This window comes from Littorina saxatilis, linkage group LG9 (genome assembly GCF_037325665.1).
Source record: "Littorina saxatilis isolate snail1 linkage group LG9, US_GU_Lsax_2.0, whole genome shotgun sequence".
In the NCBI taxonomy this organism is placed as follows: Eukaryota; Metazoa; Mollusca; class Gastropoda; order Littorinimorpha; family Littorinidae; genus Littorina; species Littorina saxatilis.
In genome coordinates, this window is record NC_090253.1 from 52,113,829 (window position 1) to 52,126,328 (window position 12,500).

General features: G+C 43.7%; 2 protein-coding genes across 4 annotated transcripts in view; one reads left to right on the forward strand and one right to left on the reverse strand.

Annotated features, from left to right (window-relative positions):
* LOC138976418 (E3 ubiquitin-protein ligase TRIM45-like) overlaps positions 1 to 4,542 on the reverse strand; it is a 22,661-nt gene extending 18,119 nt beyond the window's left edge. The window contains exons 1-3 of one of the 3 annotated variants that reach the window (XM_070349274.1): positions 3,408 to 4,541; positions 1,448 to 1,588; positions 986 to 1,144 (exon numbers count right to left, since the gene is read on the reverse strand). In XM_070349274.1, coding sequence (XP_070205375.1) covers positions 986 to 1,144; positions 1,448 to 1,588; positions 3,408 to 4,526 — 1,419 coding nt within the window. In that variant the 5' untranslated portion in view covers positions 4,527 to 4,541. Of the gene's footprint in view, positions 1 to 985; positions 1,145 to 1,447; positions 1,589 to 3,407 lie in introns of all 3 variants that reach the window. The other 2 variants (XM_070349270.1, XM_070349273.1) reach the window with 2 other exon arrangements.
* Positions 4,543 to 10,388: 5,846 nt separating this feature from the next.
* Positions 10,389 to 12,500, forward strand: part of LOC138976427 (uncharacterized) — a 4,974-nt gene continuing 2,862 nt past the window's right edge. Inside the window, exons 1-2 of the mRNA XM_070349285.1 lie at positions 10,389 to 11,194; positions 12,352 to 12,500. The exon at positions 12,352 to 12,500 is cut by the window's right edge and continues 130 nt beyond it. Coding sequence (XP_070205386.1) covers positions 10,799 to 11,194; positions 12,352 to 12,500 — 545 coding nt within the window. The 5' untranslated portion in view covers positions 10,389 to 10,798. The remainder of the gene's footprint in view (positions 11,195 to 12,351) is intronic.

Below are 12,500 nucleotides of genomic sequence, written 5' to 3' on the forward strand. Positions count from 1 at the left end.
AGATAGCTAGGGGACGATAGATCAAAGTTTCTGAAGCAGAGTGTGGAGATCTTGAACTGAATCCTCTGTTGAACAGGCAGCCAGTGTAGGGTTTGAAGAAGAGGGGTGATGTGGTCATGCTTGGAAGAACGAAAGATGAGGCGGGCGGCATGATTCTGAACACGCTGAAGCTTTTCGATGATGTAGTTGGGAGAGCCAGATAGAATGGAATTACAATAATCGAGTCGGGATAGGACAAAGGCGCAGAGCAGAGTTTTAGTGGCATCCTCAGTGAGGAGATGTCGGATGGAGGAGATGCGGCGGATTTCAAACAAGCAAGTGCGACAGACATTGGCAACATGCTGATGGAAGGACAGGGACTGGTCAAGAGTGACACCTAGGTTGCGGACAGCAGGAGAAAGTGCAATAGAAGAACCATTCAGATCGACAGACGAGGGAAGAGAAGGATGATTGAGATGTTTTTTAGGAGAGACAAGCATCATTTCGGTGTGTGTATGTGTGTGTGTGTGTATGTGTGTGTGTGTGTATGTGTGTGCATGTGTGTGTGTGTGTGTGTGTGTGTGTGTGTGTGTGTGTGTGAGTATGTGTGTGTGCGTATGTGAGTGTGTGTGTATGTGTGTGTGTGTGAGTGTGTATGTGTGTGTGTGTGAGTGTGTGTATGTGTGTGTGTGTGTATGTGTGTGTGTGTGTGTGTGTTAGTGTGAGTGTGGGTGTGTGATTACTGAATATTTGTGTAAGTTTATGCTCGAGTGCATGCGCACATACCTTGACGTAAACATTAACATAGATTGTACATCACTTAACAAATATACCAAAACGAACGGTTCAACGTGACTTCATTAAAAGTAATCAAGATATGTCCACAAACGGGATGGTTAAGTACCAAACGAAAGTAAAGAAATCATTGTAAATATTCCATCGGAATAACTCTAGGAGAGTAGTATTGTTCAAAAGTGCCAGCAAAGGCATGTGTAAGTGATCTTACCTTGTGACCACGGTTGTACACAGCATGACTGATGACAACAGCCTCCCTGTCCCATCCATTGTAAGCTGTGTCAGGCAGACAGAGGTGATCGGGATCAGTCAGCACCACTCCACACGGCAGGTAGTCCATGCATTGGTTTTCCACCTCGTCTAGTTGTATCTGTACGACAGATATTTTCTTTACAATACTGATAAATGTGTATAAAGACAGTAAGCTGACGCAATATTGATATACACGTACTGACATTGGATTATGTTGCGTTTTCTCCTTGTGTTGACTGTTGCAGGTGTTATAAAAATGGTGTATTGGTCACGTCACATTGTGCGTTCATGCTTGTGCATGTGCACGTTTGGACACTTCACGCATGTTCATGCGCGTGCACACACACACACACACACACACACACACACACAACCGCACGCACGAACGCACACACACACACACGCACACACACACACACACCTCATACAGCACGTCGGGCACCATGGGCTGGTCAGCAACAACAATACCATTGTAACTACCCTTCACTCTCTCTGCTGTCAGACCGTCGTTGCTCAGTACAATGTTCTTCCCGTGGTTTGTGTGAAAACGCCAATCCAGTTGCTGTAGACAGTTGTAAGAATATAGAATTAGAAAATCACCAGGTATCGCTTCAACGGTAATTGAATAAAAGGCTAAAGTAAGTATCTTAAAACATGGTGATGGTTTTCATTTCTGTGTATACCGGTACTTTATATTTGTCCTTTAATATTAATTGTAATTCAAAGACGCTGGAGGTTGAATGTAACAGTTTCTGTAATTGGTTAGATTATTGGTGTTAATCTCTGTTGGACACCAGAAATCTGCTCACTGAACACCTGCGGGCGAGCCGGTTAGCCGTGAGGGTCTTTTTGTAGTAGGAGCGACAGAAGACTGGAAAACACCGAGGCAATGATCCATGCGAAGAGATGACATTACTTGCATTACGTAACTGTATGAATTATTCTAGACAATATGAGCAAATTCGACAAATCTTGAGAGAATAGACATTGTGTGCTGTTCATGCAGCTATCACGAAAAACATGAAAACAATATTTGTGAAATAATTAAGCAGGAGCAGAGTGATAGGTTGGTGACATCGAGACATCGTTTTTTTCTCGGGACTTGACTCTAGGACACTCAGTAACAATGAACTGAAAGGTGTATGTGAACAGATAATCATTATTACGCCCATGTTGTAATCGCATGAAAGCGTAATAAAGTACGGTGAACATCTGAATGACAATAACATTGAAACACTTGTCATGGTCGATTGACGCCCCCCCCCCTCCAAATGTATTCAGAAAAGATGGGGAGGCATAAAGTACAGTCGAACACATTTAGATCAAGATTTGAATTGCTTTTAGGAGTGCTGTCAAGTTTAACATACTGCTAACTACTGTTACACTAAATATCACACTTTGACCTATATCTGCATTTGAATGTACACAGTGACACGCAATTTGGAGTAATCATGAATTTGGGAAGATATTGCTCGACTCACCAAGCATACGCGTGGAATATAACAGTGAGTCTTTTAAATGCCTCGTCGACAAGCTGAATATTATCATTCGAATTGGGATCCCAAGACTGGTGGGGAAGGTCAACAAGCTGGCCATACCGATGAATGATATCATCTTTACCTGACGTGTACCGATGAACAGGATCATCCTTACTTGACGTGTACTGATGAATGAGATCATCCTTACCTGACGTGTACTGATGAATGAGATCATCCTTACCTGACGTGTACTGATGAATGAGATCATCCTTACCTGACGTGTACTGATGAATGAGATTATCCTTACCTGACGTGTACTGATAAATGAGATCATCCTTACCTGACGTGTACTGATGAACAAGATCCTCCTTACCTGACGTGTACTGATGAATGAGATCCTCCTTACCGGACGTGTTCTGATGAATGAGATCCTCCTTACCTGACGTGTACCGATTAATGAGATCATCCTTAACTGACGTGTACCGATGAACAATATAATCCTTACCTGACGTGTACTGATGAATGAGATCATCATTAACTGACGTGTACTGATGAACAAGATCATCCTTACCTGACGTGTTCTGATGAATGAGATCCTCCTTACCTGACGTGTACCGATGAATGAGATCATCCTTACCTGACGTGTACCGATGCATGAGATCCACCTTACCTGACGTGTACTGATGAATGAGATCCTCCTTACCTGACGTGTACTGATGAATGAGATCCATCTTACTTGACGTGTACTGATGAATGAGATCATCCTTATCTGACGTGTACTGTTGAAAGAGATCATCATTACCTGACATTTATCGATGAATGAGATCCACCTTACCTGACGTGTACTGATGAATGAGATCATCCTTACCTGACCGGCGAACGCAAGAAGAAGAAGATCCTTACCTGACGTGTACTGATGCTGACAGGCTTGACCTTCACCTGACCCAGTGCCGACAGTTCCTTCTCAATGCGGGCCACTGCTGCAGCGTCAATGGTCAGCGTAACCGTGGAAACCGACTTCCAGTTCACTGAAAGTTGACCACAAGTGACCAGTATGTCCTTCACACGATTCCTCAAAGCACGAGTCACGTCACACATTACTTTATTAGTGGCCCCTCTGGTGGTGCGATCAGCAACACGTCGGTGTGACGTCAGCCTGCCTCGATGATCCAACAAGGTGACCTTGACGTCCAAGACTGTGTCCTTCACCTTGGCCTTGGCGTCTAGCGTCATCCTCTTCAGACGACGCCTGCATTCCTTGACGGAGTTCTCTAACTGGTCGCAGGTCCAGTCGATCTCAGCAACAGCTTCCTGCACCACTTTCTCCGTGGCCTCCAGGTGGCGCTCCAACGCTGCCACAGCTTCTTCCAGCTGCTGCTCTTCCGTCAGCAGTGACGTCACCATCTGACTCAGCTCCTCACGTGACTTGTCTGCTGCTTCCGCCAGTTCCGTCAGGTCTGGGCATGCGCGGTGCTTGGCGCTGGCACACAGGTGACAAATGGCGGCCCCGTGAGTGGGACAGAAGAGCTCGCAGGGCTTGCTGGTGTGCACGCTGCAGTGGTCAGGCTGACTGGCGGCTAGCTCTTCCGCTGTCATGCTGGACAGGTCTTCCACCTTGTGGTCACGGGCCATGGAGTATTTAGTGTGTGCCTGCCCGCAGGGTTTACACATCATGTCGTTGCAGGTCAGACAGATGGACACGGCGGCTGAATGACACACAACACACACGTGATCCTTTCTCAGTACACGTGTACTCTCCACCAGCGCTGCCATGGCGACGTCATCCGGTAAAACGTCCACCACCTTCTCCCACCCCTTCGTCTTACTTTTCTCTTCGGGGTCCGCGATGGCGCCCCTGCAGAGCGGACAGAGGGCCTCGGGGTTGGAGGCGAGCCAGGAGAGAAGACAGTGGCGACACAGGACGTGAGCACAGGGCAGCAGTTTGGGGTTCTTGAACAGCTCGTGACACACGGAACATTCTGTGTCACTGTCCGCTGAGCGTTTACTAGCTGCCGCAGCCATGGTTACGAGTTAGTTCTGAAGGGAGATAAATGAGAATGGTGTGTTTAGCGATTTAAAGACGGTATGAGAAGCTTACAAAGCATTGCAATGAACACACTATCTACTTTCATTCTCAACCATACTGACATGTAAAGAAAAGAAACATTCAATTGAAACCAAGTTGCTCAACGAGGAAGTGAGTATATACACCTGTATACGACAGCAGATAGTATTCTACACGACCGCCGTTCTTGTTACACAAAGAATGCGAGAGCCGTGTGAAACGCTTGATAAAACATCTAGCACAGTGTTGTACACAATATTGGACTGACACACAGACACACTCTGCGTCACCCGAGAAAGCGCTGACGAAGATTTCACTTGACGGAATCTGTTTGCTAACACTCTTCTATACCACCCGTCATTAAAGGCAAGGCAGTTATGTTTAAATGCAGATTTGTGTGATTAGACCATTTATGTTCAAACCAGTTGTTTGACTAGAAAGGACATTGTGGCAGTTGAAGATGAAGTGTGTCTTTAACAGACATCCTTTCCCAAACCATAGTCAACAAAAAACAAATGGCAGTGTATACAATAAACAGCATCATCTGACATCATACAGATCTACACGCAAACACATGTTGCCTAGTATTCTATGACAGGTAACACAGTTCGCACAGTGTTATTTTGACAAGTATAACTATTTTACTCTCAGCAGTATGAACAAATCAGCAGAACCTGACCACAAAATAGCTAGATAGGCTTTCTACATACAGGAGAGAAGAAAGGCTCTGGTCAATACAAAACACAATGCAGCAAGCACAATTAGGACAGCAACTAACCACGCACAGCAAGTCTAGCGATCACCCGAAGTATCTCACAGCTATGATCGATTCAGGCTAACCGAAAACACATTTCCCGGAAACTGAAAGTAGAACCTTTTTCAGTTGATAATCCTCATTTAACTATTTATGAACACGTATTGGTGACAACATTCGTAATGATTGGAAGTAACAAATGTGAAAGTTATAAACTGTAGAACCTTCTTTTTATAGTGAGAGATCAGGATGTTAACAGTTTTAAGCATGGTGCTTGCCATTAGAACCTAGACATTAAACGGAGCAAATGTGCAACAGTCTCTATAGCAATATCTATTGAAGAGACGATACAGACTATTAACCAACCAACCAACCAACCAACCAACTCACCAGCCAGCACAATTGGTCTACATAAGAAGAGGAGTTTGAAAGATCACACACTCACCTGTTGTGATGTACACAACTCCCCGAGTAGATATATCTGCACACACAGCGTCAAGACTGGGACACACTTTGTCCTGGTAGTGTTACGCCTTCAACACAGCGCATTGCGAGCGTGTCAGACAGCTGGGTCACGCGAGTAGGTGACATTTGACAGGCGCTTGATTTCGAGTTTACATTCGTCTTGACTTCGAATGTTTGCATGGTCATTGTGTGCATATTGTCGGCACCCAGCCTGCAGAAGTAATACCTTGTGTCAAAGTGTACCTTATTGTACAGCCCGGTTAGGTGTTGCCTGAGTGAGGTAGATGCTGTTTAGATGCTGTTGTACAGCTTGGTGCGGTCAGTGTCGGACACAGGTGGTTGGTGGAAATTGATGGCGGCTTTTCCCTGTGCTGAATTGATCTCAGTCCCTCACGGCGACTTTGAACATCTCATTAGAAAAGGCAAAGCTAGGGTCAGTGAGGATGTCGACGCCCTTGTTCTATGGGGGACTTTTCAAATGACGGTTGATGCGGTCCCGAACTAGCTGCGTCCAGACTTGTTTTTTTGTGTGTATAACTCGCCTGTTTTTGTTCTTGCGTCGATGTAGAAAGACGAGACAGCGGCATCCAATTCCTGTTTGTGACGTCATATACTGTTCAAAATCGACCTGCTTTTCATTTTGAGCAAAATAATCCCGAAAAACTTTGGCAGCCGATGTTGTTGCTTTTTGCGTTGTAACAGGAGTTAAAAGTAGTCTTTTGTTTTCAATTTCTTCCCGAGATAAATTTGCAAATCACTTAATTTTTGCAGTTTGGCAGACGTGTGTTTTAATCTGTGGGTTAATCCGCGTGTCTCAAATATGACGCAAGTAGTTCCTTCGAAGTCTCGGCCCTGAATATAAATTTGTGTCGGCCTCAGACGTCACATGGCTCACAGAAGGAAAATCCAATGTTTAATCGATTCTCATGCCTTTCATTTACACAGGGTTTAAAAGGAAAACACCGAGACACGAATGAAGGGGGACAACCATGTCGATACTACGTTTGCATTTTCCCTTGAGGGAGACAATCATGGCAGTAATTGTTTTCTCCAACAAATGACCAATTTCAATCATTATGCTTTTATTTGGGAGCTCAATTCGTCAAATAATTTCACGAGAAATAATTTTTGGTTGGATTCAATACGACATGTATCAACAAATAATGTTAGGATGCCACCTGAGTTTGAGCTCTGAATTCACAACGCAAACAATCAACATTACTCAACTAGACAATCATGTTGCTTACAGAACAAGGACAGGACGGTGCCGCCTCAACTTGTGTAAAAAGCCGGAATCAGGCATCTTTCCATTTTAAAATTATACCAAGTTTGATTGACCCTCTTGCAAAGAGTTAAAAACTATAATTTGTTGTACGAATTAATGTTGATCATTGTTGGAGCAGGGCAGCGTAGCCCCTAGACCAGGCTGACGTCACGTCCCGGACGTGATCTTATTACGTCAAAAGCCTTTATGGAAGTCTAGAAGTCCCGGTGTCACGAACTGAAACCTCTGCTGAACAATCCCTCTCAGTGCGGTCAATGCGCATGAGCCAATCCTGGACTTAAAAAATGCGACCCTTTGACCGAACGGACCATGGATTAGGGTTGGGGTTAGGATTAGGGTTAGGGTTAGGTTGTTCACGACCTGATTAATCTCCCAAAGTTAGCGCCTGGCGCATTGACCGCAATTAGAAGGATTGTTCAGGCAGAGTTTTTAGTTCGTGACACCGGCGTAGGCCTACGGGATACTCCTTTCTGGCTTGGGTACTTTACGTCAAGACATTGTGTTTGATTACGTAAGAGCATTGTAAAAGATGGTATGTGGGTCCATGTTGGCACACCGCATACAGCCTTCAGTCCCAGAACGGGGTCACGAGAAATGTCAATTAAAAAAGGCGGAGGATGCAAACTGACAAACCACATTTGGATGGAAATACTAAAAGGTATGTGAAGTCATCTGTGAGATAGTTGTGTGCAGCTTTTGACTGTTTATATTATCTTATTCCCCCCTCTGCTTCTTTACCTCTGTAAACTTGTAGAGCTAGTTATTTTTCGATAATGACCCAGCAACCAAACAAATAACGAGCCAGCAACACCCTGAATCCTCGATAGCGCAATGAGTTGAGAAGCTGTTCTGTTTTGGTACTACTTTTGCGACTGAAAAGTTCCGAACGCTCTATACGTACGAAATATACATCTCTGGAGCAAACAATACAAACATACCGCATTTAAATTAACAACTACAGGCCTGAACACATGAATCTCCATATAAAATCCATGAGTTAGGTTGTTTTCTGAATCTAGATCTGCCGTGCACACACCGTTCACCACAAGCAAATTCCCAAGGCAAGTAACTCATACTCTTGCCGACAAGAGTAGTTCCCCTTCTTTTAACGCAGTTTATTCGACAACACTGACTGCAATCCGACGGTCAGTTTTCAACAATATTTCATTTTATAAAAAGATCACACGCAACAAAATGCACACATCTCATCAATTTAAACAACATAAAGCGGTTTCATACACTATTTTCCCCAGAAAACTGAACTTCATACAGTAATTAACGTTCGAACACGGGTGCAAAAGTTCGTCTGCTAGTCCCATTTGACGAAAGAACATTATCCTAACACGATACTAAAACATAAACAGAACACACAATATCTGCCTTTACAGCCACAGCAGAATAACAGCATATCTGTGTACTTGATTTTAGTCTAAAACAGGGAAACTGACAAGAAGTGTTAACAGAATGGAATGATTTGCACGGAACTATACAACCGCGCATTAATCGATCGCCTGCGCAGGTTGACTGGTTGAGTGATTCGGATTCGATCAAACTTTCGCACAAAAACTCCTGTTTTCTTTGAATAACTGAAGAAAGGAGGAATAAAGAGGTTACACACCTCGTCTCAGTGATTATTAAAAATAATGGTCTCAGTTCGCGGTCATGAAAAAGCTCGCTGAAGCTCGCATTTTTCATGATCCGCCAACTTCGACCATTATTTTTAATAATCACTGAGACTCGGCATGTAACCTCTACGTAATCTGTGACACAAAAACACATCTTTGCTGCAGCAATGCTGTGACCTGCACTGCGTCTTTAAGGGACGAACACAGCTGGACTCAATTGTATTGACTCAATTGTATTGACTCAATTGTATTGACTCAATTGTATTGACTCAATTGTATTGACTCAATTGTATTGACTCAATTGTATTGACTCAATTGTATTGACTCAATTGTATTGACTCAATTGTATAGATTCAATTGTATTGACTCAATTGTATTGACTCAGTTGTATTGACTCAGTTGTATTGACTCAATTGTATTGACTCAGTTGTATTGACTCAATTGTATTGACTCAATTGTATTGACTCAGTTGTATTGACTCAGTTGTATTGACTCAGTTGTATTGACTCAGTTGTATTGACTCAGTTGTATTGACTCAATTGTATTGACTCAATTGTCTTGACTCAATTGTATTGACTCAATTGTATTGACTCAATTGTATTGACTCAGACGTATTGACTCAATTGTATTGTCTCCATTGTATTGACCCAGTTGTATTGACTCAATTGTATTGACTAAATTGTATTGACTCAATTGTATTGACTCAATTGTATTGACTCAATTGTATTGACTCAATTGTATTGACTCAATTGTATTGACTCAATTGTATTGACTCAATTGTATTGACTCAATTGTATTGACTCAATTGTATTGACTCAGAGGCTCGAACACACTTGGATCAAGCACAGACCTGCATGGTCGGAAAATACCAACGCGGACCATTCTCGACATCTGTTGTCTTTTTAAAGCCGCACATCCACTTCTATACAGGGGATTTTCTCTCTGTTATCCCTAAATCCTATCCGGAGGCAAACCGTATCTTCAACGTGTTGTGGATTAATAATAGTGTCATCTGTGAGATAGCTGTGCAAACCGTTTGACTGTTTATATTGTAATCGGCGACAAAAAGACAAATCGTTGCTTCAGCAGTCTTACGTTATCTGCACTGCATCCACTCCTATTCAGGGGATTTTATCTGTTATCCCTAAATCCTGTCCGGGGGCAAATCAGATCTTCAACTTTATATTGATTAAAACAAGTGTTCTGGAAGTTACGTTTAAGTGACGACCGAACGAGATCCGGAACACGAGTTAAGCTAGCACGGTTGCGCATGCACAAAACAAAACGCTCTTGATCATATCTTCAGTGACAAAAACAAGGGAATAACTAACACGGCTCTGCTGGCCCTGCCTATCATCAGTGACAAAACAAGGGAATAACTAACACGGCTCTGCTGGCCCTGCCTATAATAACCGTGTGGATTCTCCTGAGACTCCGGAATCGTGTTCGTTGTGAACGAAGCCTGTGAATCTGAATAATATGCTGGTTTTCTAGGACGTCGTGTACGGGAGTATCGTTACTGAAGGAAAGCACGCAATCTTCGATTTGTGTGTGTGTGTGTGTGTGTGTGTGTGTGTGTGTGTGTGTGTGTGTGTGTGTGTGTGTGTGTGTGTGTGTGTGCGTGCGTGTGCGTGTGCGCGTGCGTGCGTGTGTGTGTGTGTGTGTGTGTGGGTGTGTTGTTATTGCTATGTTAGTTTAGGTCGCATTTTTGCGGGTTTTTTCTTCTGTTTCTTGCATCTGAATTGTAAACCTGTTATCGGGACTTGCGCTATATGTTCACCTCTACGTGAAATTCAAGGGGTTTAAGCTGTAAACGGACAGTCACCTCCACGTGTAGTTCAAGGGGTTTAAGCTGTCAGCTGGTATTGATCTCTTTACATGATTCCTAGGATTTAAACTGTAAACTGAAAGTGACCTTTTAAAGCGAGTCTCAGTTTTTATCCTGGCTACATATATATTCAAGCAAGGCCAACAGTCGTCATTGGCTTCTTTCTCACTTCGTCTCCAGATGTGAGAGATTGGTTTAGGTCTCGCCGCCGAAGTGATTTCATCATCTTTCCTGTAAACAGGTGGTCTCCCCGTATACTTGACTCCAACAACATGTGTTGTAGTAAAACAACAACGACAACACCATCACCACCAATTCCTACAACCCCTGCAAGCACGTTCGCGATAAAAATGTCTACAATGACAGCAACACTCCGCATGCTGCTGATATTCATCATCCTCGGCCAGATGAGACTGGTGACGAGTACCATAGTGCCTGAAGACGGCGTGTTCATCATCACCATGGTTGCTGACCCCGACGGTAGAACGGATATGTTCCTGCAGCTCGACGGACACGATGCTGGTTTCGTGGCTTACGCTGAAGAATATGTTATTGCGGGTCTGACGGTGGGACTGTACCTCAAGGCTGGAACCAGAGTAGGTGCCAGGTTCACTGGAGATCCCGAAGGTGCCACCAACTACGGCATGGCCTTAGCCTCCTACATAAAGGTCAGGCTTTTATCACTTAGTTTCAGTATGACTAGGATTGCTGACTGTCCAAAAAATCAGACATGTTCTTGCCGTATGTTGTCTGCCAGAAACCGTTTGACGTTATTGGTGCTTGTACCCTTTTTCAGGGCTCCCTAAAGTGCGCGTCCCCGCGTTCTATATGCACTAGAAGCCAAAATCACGTACTAGAAATTCTTTGAGAGGGTCCCGGGACGCATGGAACATATAAAGAGCGGGTCCCAGGACGCACTACATTTCCTCTTTTGTGCACACCGTAAGAACTCCTTTCAGACTGCAGTCGTCAGTCAAGAAAAGTACAAGCAAAACTGCCCATTTCACGACGAAAAGATATGTATTTAACACGGTATAGTCGTCAGTCAAGTATAGTGCAAGCACAACTGCCCATTTCACGACGAAAAGATATGTATTTAACACGGTATAGTCGTCAGTCAAGTATAGTGCAAGTACAAATGCCCATTTCACGACGAAAAGATATGTATTTAACACGGTATAGTCGTCAGTCAAGTATAGTGCAAGCACAAATGCCCATTTCACGACGAAAAGATATGTATTTAACACCGTATAGTCGAAGTGCCCTCTGCGAATATTTTGAAGAAAAAAAAAATTCATATCTCACTATTCACGAACACAATGCATTTTAAGAACACATGGGGTTTGGTGTCCGTGGACCCCTAAACACTAAAAGCGGGGACCCTCTGATGGGCGTCCGTGGAGAGCGCTGCATTTTAGAATAGGTTGAATTGACTCTAAATGCTCTGGGCCTTCCTATTTTTTTGGCATGACCAGTTTAATTTACATTGTTTTGAAAAACGGTTTCAAAACAATCACTATATGCAGTCCTAGTTATCGGAATTATATGTAAAAGAAACCTGTTTGAATAATAGATTGTTTAAAGAAAGACAATTCGCATCTCTGTCGAGGCAGTTAGTTTCCCCCCACGATCCCTCTTGAAAAGAATGTATGCTCAGCCCTGAAAGAGCAAACAGGAAGTTACTAGCGCAACCGTCAGACGTTGAATGAAGCTGCCATGCAGCCAGTGCTGGTCGTGTTTCAGGCCACCTTCGCTGTGCAGAATTCGGTACAGGTGTTTCAAACACCTAGCTACGGATAGATAAACGACAGCTATACTGTTACAGGACAGCTTCGTAACTGTACGCAGCAACGGGTACTCCTCGAGCCAGTCCAACGCCGTACACTTCCATCACCAGTACCTCTCCGGCTGGACCTGGAAGTCCATTCCAACCACTTCAACGTTCAGAGCCAAACATAATGGGATTTATTGGGT